The sequence below is a fragment of the Vigna umbellata genome, chromosome 7 (assembly GCF_029865625.1).
Source record: "Vigna umbellata cultivar VRB3 chromosome 7, Vumbellata_1.0, whole genome shotgun sequence".
Classification (NCBI taxonomy): domain Eukaryota; kingdom Viridiplantae; phylum Streptophyta; class Magnoliopsida; order Fabales; family Fabaceae; genus Vigna; species Vigna umbellata.
In genome coordinates, this window is record NC_142171.1 from 17,007,172 (window position 1) to 17,016,613 (window position 9,442).

General features: G+C 35.3%; 1 protein-coding gene across 1 annotated transcript; it reads left to right on the forward strand.

Moving 5' to 3' along the window:
* Window positions 1-6,293: 6,293 nt before the first annotated feature.
* Window positions 6,294-7,094, forward strand: LOC148195254 (uncharacterized). Its single transcript, XM_088094370.1, has 3 exons — window positions 6,294-6,353; window positions 6,449-6,583; window positions 6,669-7,094. Exons 1-3 carry the CDS (start codon window positions 6,294-6,296, stop codon window positions 7,092-7,094), a joined length of 621 nt encoding a protein of 206 aa, XP_087950496.1.
* The last annotated feature ends 2,348 nt before the right edge of the window (window positions 7,095-9,442 follow it).

Consider the following 9,442-nt stretch of genomic DNA (forward strand, 5'->3'; position numbering starts at 1 on the left):
ATGTTGTTCGATTGGTAGTCATGGACCTAGTTGGCCTTGCTGTCAAAAAACTTCAACCCAATAACCCACTTCATTCGGCTTTGGTAGCAGTAATGTTGGTGAACCAAGGGTCCTAGAGAATGTATTTTTATGGGAGACGAATTTGTTAATAAAATGTTAAGAATTGTTCCCAAATTACTTAGAAGTAGCTGAAATGAGGGAAAACAAACAAGCCACACCAAAATGAGAGTGATGGACGTAGTTGGCCTTGGTGTGCAAAAACTGGCACCCAGGTACCCACTTATTTTGCCTAAGGTACCAGTTCTGTTCCTGTGCCATTAGTGTTAGAAAATGTTGTTTTATGTGGCAGGAATATGTTCAAAAAATGTTAAGAAATTGTTCCCAGATTACTTAGAAGTACATAAAATGAGGGAAAACAAACAAGACACCCCAAAATGAGAGTGATGGACGCAGATGGCCTTGGTGTGCAAAAACTGGCACCCAGGTACCTTATTTTGCCTAAGGTACCAGTTATGTTCCTGTACCATGAGTGTGTCAAATATAGTTGTTTTATGTGGCACGAATTATATGAATTAATAAATGACTATTATTTTTTTGTTCTCTTTTTTGTTGTGTTTTAACAAATGCTGAGAATGTTTGTTATGATTTCCAATTTGTTGTTTTAGTTCATTGTGTTGGTGTAATGTAATTTCAGCTTTTGTGTTGGTGCAGTCTGATGGAGGAAGAACTTGGTCAACAAAGTGACAAAGGAAGTGATAGAAGGAAGAAGGTACGTAGGATTGTATTTGATTACCATACATTTGTTGTTTGACTGTATTTAATTAGTAAGCATGACTTGGTATGCAGTTAGTGTTCAAACACTACTGCAAAACGAAGATGATAGGTGTTTTGAACGAACGGTTGACTATTGAGCAGAAGGGTTGCATTGAGAACACTGTTTTTGGGTGGTTGTTATACTTGCCAAGTTGTATTAAGATAGGTAAGAATTTGTTATCTAAGTTATGTGGTCAATGTGATACAAGAAGGTCTAACACCATAGGACCCATCACAAGAGGAATGGCCAAAAAGCTCCAAGATGAATATTCTCCTCAAGGTCAAGTACTATTTGCTATCTTTGGATGGAAAATTGGAGAACAAGAAGATATGCCAAATCTGCCAAAACATGGAGAAGGGTAAAAAGGACATTTCTATACAAAAGGGGTGTACTTATCCTTCTATGGGGTTGCATGAGTAATTGTTTTTCTTCACATAAAACTTGATTTTCACGTGTTTTAGACGCTATACATGTAGCACATGGGTTCAGATCTGCCACGTGAAAGTTGAGTGCTTAGAGCCTTGAGATTAATCTATAAAATCTCATAGGAAAAGCTTGTAAATCACTTTTGAATACATTGAGTTTTATTATGCTGATGCATTTTCCAGCAACCAGAACTCTTCCAAAAGTCACCTATTATTGAGCTTTTCTTCTCCTTCTAGCTTCCTTCCAGTGAAGGCCTTCTGAGTTAGAAAATCCACTCATCATAGAGCTCTTCCTCCATCTCTGCAGCCACTAAATTCACACTGCCACTGCTGTTAAACCTCACTTCTGTCCGCTGCCACTGCATCTGGTGATCTATATGCAACTCTACTCGTGATTCCATTCATCATTCTACTGCCTTCAAACCACAACTCTGCTGGAGCAACTTCATCAAGTGGTATTCAGAGCCTTGGTTCTGCATCACGTTCCAGCTAAGTCAATTTTTTTCTTCATTCCATTATGTCATCAACACTCCCTGCGTGTCTTCATTCTGTGCACACTGTTTCATTGAAATTTTAATTCCAGTAGATTCCAATGTTTGATTTCTTTGTTCCAGCTTTTAATTGCTTTATTGTTAATCATTTTAATCGGTTCATTCCATTGCTTTGAGTCTTTTAATTTGGAAATCTAATGCTGTCATGTCCAGTAATGTGTTTTGGTTTATATTTGTCAAATTTCTAAGTTGAAACTGGTTTGGGATAATTCTGCTGTGTTGACTGGATTTTCAATAGAAACACATCAGATGAGCAATGATTAAAGAGCTCAGTGTATCTTGAAATCCATCACAGTACGGTGCCAATTGATGTATATTCAAATCTGGTTCAAACCTGATTTTTCATTTTTTTCTGAAACTGCACTATATAGAAACATCATTCCTGGCTGTGTTGATGTAATGCAATTATAATGAGTGCATACCATTTGAACAATGAATTGTCTAAGACAATAAATCTGGTTGCATCATTTTGTATAATCCAGAAATCAATTGATACAGCAGTTGGACCGATCTGCAGTGTTTCTCTTGAATGAATGTCTTTTGTTCTGTTTTTTTTTATGATTTTGAATCTGTCCAGATTAGAATTCATATTTGGACATCTTTTCAGTCATTCCTAGAGTCTTGTTTAAGTTTGATTTGCTGTCCTAGAGTCATTTTAATTGATTACATATCAGTTTGATTCTTTTGCTAAAAAATTGGATGGTGAATTGGCCAAATTTGGTGTGAAATAGCAACTGCAATAGTCAAATTTTGATTTAAAAGCATTTAGCCTCTGCTGGCAGTTTGCACAAGTCATATTTGGTAAAACAAATTTGCTCAAATCATAAAATTAAGAGTCCAGATTTGTTTGTGCAAAATGACCATTCAAACCACCAAATTTTTAAGCATCTTTTTCTGGTATAGTTGCAGAATTTTAATTTGAAAGCTTGATTGAATTACTGCATCAAATTTAGTTCAGAATTGGTAGCAAAAGCTTGGTTCAATTGAATTAAAAGAAGTGCACAATTCAAATCTTACCATAAACTGCATTGTAAAAAGCTGTGTGAACCAGTGCCAAGCAAAATTTAAAATCTGATGCACATTTTTTTCAGCTTTCTTCTAGGCATTTTATCAAACACTTTGCCTAGTTTACATTTGGTTTCGAAATTGATCAAAGCTGCAACTTATCTTTGTTTCTTGCTTTTCAAATCTACTCTAGAGCCTTTCCTAAGTTCATTTTGAGTGCCACCAGTCATTGGAAACCGATTAATTGATTGATTTAAGTTGTTTGAAAATCCTGCACATAAGCTGTTTGATAAAACTACAGTTGTGCATTCTGGTTTAACAATTTTTGGCAGCAGCAGTGTTGGTTTTCTGGCTTAACAATTGATTATTGGTGGTCTGTATGAGCTCTTTGCTGGGTGCAGAATCATCTCAGGTGGTCCTACAACACTGGTAGCATCTTAGGGAGTGGATTGGAGCAAGAAAAGATCAACATTGGGGCTGATTTTTGGTGCAGCAGAATCATATTTTCACTGGTCTGCATCAAACTGGTTGCTGCAACAGCAACATAATTCACTTGCAGCTGAGAGGATTGGTGTGAATTAAGCATAGTTTACTCTTTGTTTTTGAGAAGCCAAAGCTGCACACATCTTTCCCTTAGCCATTTCGCATTTTTTCTTACAATTTACCAAATTTCTTTGTAATTTCCATTGGTTTTCTTTGGTTGTAAGTTCCAAATCCAAGCAAGTGAGGTGCTAGAGTTCACAAGTGCTCTTCCCTCATTTGTAACTTGACTTAAAGTCTCATCATTTTAAAATTGGTAGACGGTGAGTGTGTCTTAGATCCAAAATCTAAGCCTCACCTAGGAGACCTCACTTTAATTGCTTGTCCCATTCTCGACTAGATAGTATATATCTTGTGCGAATAGGAAGCTCTCTTAGGGGTCCGAATTTAGAGTTAGGTTGTGTTCTTTCTTTGCTTTGTGTTTTCTTTGTTGTCTTTAAGACTTAAGTGGATTTAAGAGTGATTTTGATCTAAGGACTCTAGTAAGTAGCAAGAAGCATATTTGGCAAGGAAAAGGCTTGGTACTTAAGCATTCCTAGTGAATCACCTCCCTTACCTGGAATATTGCTTCAAGTGAAAATCTCTAGTCTTTACTTCAAGAATAACATTTAAGTCCATCATAATGTCTAGAAGGCATTCTTCTAGGAATTTTAATGTTGATAAGCAACTTAGTTACAAAGGCATCAAAAGAGAACATGATAAAGCTAGAAGGAAGTCTTGTTCATCTTATGAATTTGATAGGATTGAAGATGATTTATATAAAAAAGCTAGTGAAAATATTCCATTCTTTGGTGATGATATTGGTGCATTAACATACCTAGCTTGGGAAAAGGAAATTAATGACATGCATTCATTCATGGTGAGAAAAAGTAAATATGAATCCTTCTATTCTAAAGAGGATGAATCTTATATTCTTAATCTTTACACTTCTAGTTTTAAAAAGCATGCAAGAGAGTGGTGGGATGATAGGCAATATCATGTTAAGATAGGTAGACAATATCCCATTCATGATTGGAATGAATTGAAAGCTTGTATGAGAAGAAAGTTTGTGCCTCGAGAAATTGAAAGAAACTTAGAACTTATGAGAGAGCTTCTTAGAAAAGGTAAGTCATTCATTCAAAATTTAAGTGAGTTCTCTCGTAGGGAAAGTGAGTTTCTAGACAAACTTAGGAGGCTATGGGAAGAGACAAGCAAATATAGAATTGAGAGATTAAAAAGAGAAAAACAAAAGCAAGAAGTAAGAGAGAAAAGAAGAGAGCAAGAGAGAAGAGAAGAGGAAGAAAACAAGAGAAGAGACGAGGAAGAAAGAGAAAGAAGAGAAGAAGAGAAAAGAAGAAAGAAAGAGAGAAAAGAAGCACAAAGAAGAGAAAAAGAAGAAGTTGAAAGAATAGAAATGGAAGAAAAGAAAAAGCAAATAAGAGCAACATCTCCTCCTACCCTAGAAGCTAGATTCTTAAGGGGAGGTTTTCTATCCTTTCACTTCTCTCCATTTATATTTGAAATTTCCAAATTTCACTTTTCCTTCAAAGACTTTGCCACTCCATCCTTAAAAATGTTATCACTTTCAACACATGCAAAGTCACAAATTGGGTTATGGTTACCTTTATGGTTACCAATAACTCAAGATACAAATAAAATTTCAAATGAAGAAAGTTTTCTTTGTTATATTAACATTAAAAATTTCAAAATTAGGAAACCTTCTTCTACACATAGTCTTTTATATATATTATTGGGTCAAAGAAAACTAATTAGAGATATGTTTGATGCTTATTGCAGATGGATATTTGACCCAGGAGGAACCCTTGTGAAACACCAAAAATAAGTCTTCAGAAGCACCATCAGATTTGAGGACAAATCCTTCTCAAGAGGGAGGGGATGATACAAGAAGGTCTAACACCATAGGACCCATCACAAGAGGAATGGCCAAAAAGCTCCAAGATGAATATTCTCCTCAAGGTCAAGTACTATTTGCTATCTTTGGATGGAAAATTGGAGAACAAGAAGATATGCCAAATCTGCCAAAACATGGAGAAGGGTAAAAAGGACATTTCTATACAAAAGGGGTGTACTTATCCTTCTATGGGGTTGCATGAGTAATTGTTTTTCTTCACATAAAACTTGATTTTCACGTGTTTTAGACGCTATACATGTAGCACATGGGTTCAGATCTGCCACGTGAAAGTTGAGTGCTTAGAGCCTTGAGATTAATCTATAAAATCTCATAGGAAAAGCTTGTAAATCACTTTTGAATACATTGAGTTTTATTATGCTGATGCATTTTCCAGCAACCAGAACTCTTCCAAAAGTCACCTATTATTGAGCTTTTCTTCTCCTTCTAGCTTCCTTCCAGTGAAGGCCTTCTGAGTTAGAAAATCCACTCATCATAGAGCTCTTCCTCCATCTCTGCAGCCACTAAATTCACACTGCCACTGCTGTTAAACCTCACTTCTGTCCGCTGCCACTGCATCTGGTGATCTATATGCAACTCTACTCGTGATTCCATTCATCATTCTACTGCCTTCAAACCACAACTCTGCTGGAGCAACTTCATCACAATGGGTAGATAACATGAGTGGGTTTTATTTTGGGGGCAAATGTATTAAGTTTACTGAATTTGATGTGTTTCTGTCGTTAGGGTTGCCTATTGTTGGTGAAGTCATAGATTTAAATAAAGTTGGGCATCGTAATGTTTGTAGGGAGTACTTCCCTGAGGGGAAATTCGATGTGAGAATGATATATGACTTCTTGTTAGAGGAACATGAAAATTTTCCAATAGAACATTTTTGCAGCTTGTATATATTAGTAGGGATATCAGAGTTCTTGGTTCCGAATCGAAGTGGAGTAGTATTTCCAATAATTTTTGACCTTGTTTGGGAGTTGGGGTGTGTGGCTAAGTACAATTGGGGCACTTTAGTTTTTGAGTACTTTGTTGAAAGTGTGTGTAGTGCTTCAACAACAATGAAGAATGAAACAACCAAAAGCCATATTCATGTTCAAGGATGTGCTTACTTGTTGCAGGTACGTGTTTGTTATGTAATTGTTAGTGAAAGACAAGGATTCGTTATTGTTTTAATAATTTTTATTGTCTTAGATGATGGATTAAACATTTGCAGGTATGGTTTTGTCACCATTTTGTGACATCGAAGTCCATTTACAGTACACGGGTAACAAAATTCCCAAGGTTGTTGAACTGGATTGATATGAATATTGGGGATAAGTTTATCAAAACTGCTTTGGCAAAGGGATCGGTGAGTAGTTGTTGATTACAAGAAGGTGCAAAGTTATTTATGATTTGTGTTATTATGAAAAAAAAAATTGTTAATGACATTGCAGGTTGTTATTGATGTTGGTGTGTCCAAAGAGGAGCTTTCTTATGGAATGGTGAAAGACGCTTGTGAGAAATTTGGTATTCCATTTAAGAAGCAAAATGGAGGAGATAAGGAAAAATTACTTTTTATTGTACAAGAACAAACACGGGTAATTGCGGACATGCAAAGTAGTATTAACGATTTAACAAAGTTGGTTGAAGCAAAAAATGAAGATAAGAATGAAGATTTTGTGGAAGAACCGTTGTGGGGAAGTGAAGATGGTTGTCAAACTACACCGGTTGAACCTGACCAGCAAACCCTGGTGGTTGAAGGTGGATTTGAAATGCAACAAAGCACAATGTATGATCGTATGAAAGCGCAACCCCGAATACGGGTTAAGAGTGTCGTAAAAAGAACTCCTTATACTGCAAGTGTTAGAAGAAAAAAATGAGTACCTGACTAAGTTGTATTACATTACGAATTTAATTTTTAGATAATGTTATCATGTTTGGAATCATGTTGAAACAGTTGTTCGAATTTTGAAAACGTTGGAATCCTTTTTTGAATTGTCATCATATAATTTTTGTTGTCTGTAATGGTTAATGACATAACCAGGGAGTTCAAATGAAGTTGGTTGAACATGAAATGAAGTTTTTCGAAATGAAGTTTGTATGATATTGATGGGGAATTTGAGGCATGACAATGGAGTTTTTGTCATGGTTGTGGATAGAAATATGGTTTTGAAATTGATTATTATTTTTGTTACAGCAGAACTCATAAAAAACAAATGAAGTGGAAATATATTGTTGGTCATACAGCATCATTGTTCAAACTGAACATTACAAATTGATTAAGTCCATGTTGAAGTAAGTAACCGTGGTGAGCAAAAGTAATAACATTAGTCCCCACTTAATTGAACGGTGATACCATTTGTGTTTTGTTAGGTGCATTTGTTGTTTTGTAACATCATTTTGGGTCTTAGGTTGTCTTATTTATTGATAATTTAGCAGGCTTAATATATTAAAATATAATAATTTAGAACATGATGGTCAATATTACAAGTTCAAACTGTTTATGAAATAGGTAGTGCACCGTAGTGTGCATAAGTTATAAAGTAAGTAGGCAATGATATTAAATACCATTGCAGACGTTATTTTTTGATTTTGTATTATGATGATTTTATTTTATAAATTTTCAACAGTGGATGAAAACCTTGATGTCGAACTAAGTCTACCTTATTGGGCATTTTTGTAAGGTAGAAAGATGTTTTACAAGTTCACAAACCCCTGTGGGCAAAACTGATAACATAAGTACCCAAATATTTTAACTAAAGTCCTAGTTATGTACAATAATTATATATAATATTTTGAAGACAATATATGACTTAGGGCATGTGTTTTGATGTGTAAAAGGTTAACAAATTTGTAGTAATAAACCTTTTGTTTGTTAAAATATTTTAGTTAATTTTGGAAAAAACTTAATTATTTTTGATTATTTATGACTATATTATTCAGTAAATGGGAAATGTTAGTGATGATTTTGACAACAAATTGTATGAAGACCAACGTGGTTGACAGAAATAAGTAAAAATTGCATTATCATTAGATCATAAAAATTCAAAGACAGTAACATGAATTTGTAATGTGGATTATGGTTTACACTGAGATTGGATGTATAACAGTACAGGGACATCCATTAATATAAACTTCAACTAAAATGTCATTTCCAAGATTGTTAACCTCAAAGACTAGGACGTCTCCCTCCTTCAACCCATATTCCGTGCAAAATTCCTTCCATCCTTTGCCAAACTTTGTTGAATTGCGAGTGACAGAAACCAAAACACTACACATGATGCCGTCCTTCTGTCCAAGGAGCATAACCTGTGTCAAGCCTTTGCTCCTGATAAGATTCCCAAATGCAATTTGCAAGTCCTGTGCAGTAACAAATATGAAGTAAATGACATTGTCCAAATTATGAAAAGTATATACCAAAAACAAAAATTAGTTACGACGTACCAAATGACTTCCCTGTGCTTGTGATTTTGTCAACTTCACCGGAAACAATGAGGTATCAGGATAATTGGTAGCATCATGAATGAAGGATTCCCTAGTCTCTTGGGAGCAAGCACCGAAATATATGGTGATATGGAAATTATTATTACCCACATAGTCGAAGCTTATGTGGGAATCCTTCAATCTTTCAGGGTATATGTTTCTCATTTCACCCCAACCATTAGTTATTATTGGATTGATTGTATCCATGTTATAAGTCACCACATGCGTGTGACCATTGTTGTCCACCAAGGACCATGTGGGTCCTAATTCATTTTGAAAGGCCGCAGCAAAGTGCCTATCAACGTACCCAATGTCCTGAACAAGTTTTAACCAAGTATAAGGTCACTTTCATGAGAAGAAATTATTTAACAAGAACATGCTTACCGAATGAGATAAGTGGATGGATCGAAATTTCCACAAGATTGGTAATGTTACACCGGAGGTTGAGGCAGCCATAACTTGAAAATGCAAAACCAAGATGTTTGGCTCTTTCCATTTAGCGAACCCTAAACCAGAAATATATATACACAATGAAGAAAAGTGAGAACAGTGAACCGTCAGTCGTGTCCAATGAATTCGAAGACTAAATTAATTGTTTCGTTACAAGAAGGTTCAATGCCATTAGGAGAAGTATTGTAGTGCAATTTGAATCCGTTCAACGAATGTAACCGAGTAATAACTTTATGTCATTTATTTCAATTAAAGGACACACATAATATTCAACACCATACATACCCCAAAAAAT

Excerpts from the sequence above, each read along its gene's own strand:
- LOC148195254 (XM_088094370.1), top strand. The coding sequence starts at position 6,294 with ATGAAGAATGAAACAACCAAAAGCCATATTCATGTTCAAGGATGTGCT. Across the intron at positions 6,354-6,448 it reads GATGTGCTTACTTGTTGCAG|GTATGGTTTTGTCACCATTT; the intron begins GTACGTGTTTGT and ends AAACATTTGCAG. Across the intron at positions 6,584-6,668 it reads CTGCTTTGGCAAAGGGATCG|GTTGTTATTGATGTTGGTGT; the intron begins GTGAGTAGTTGT and ends ATGACATTGCAG.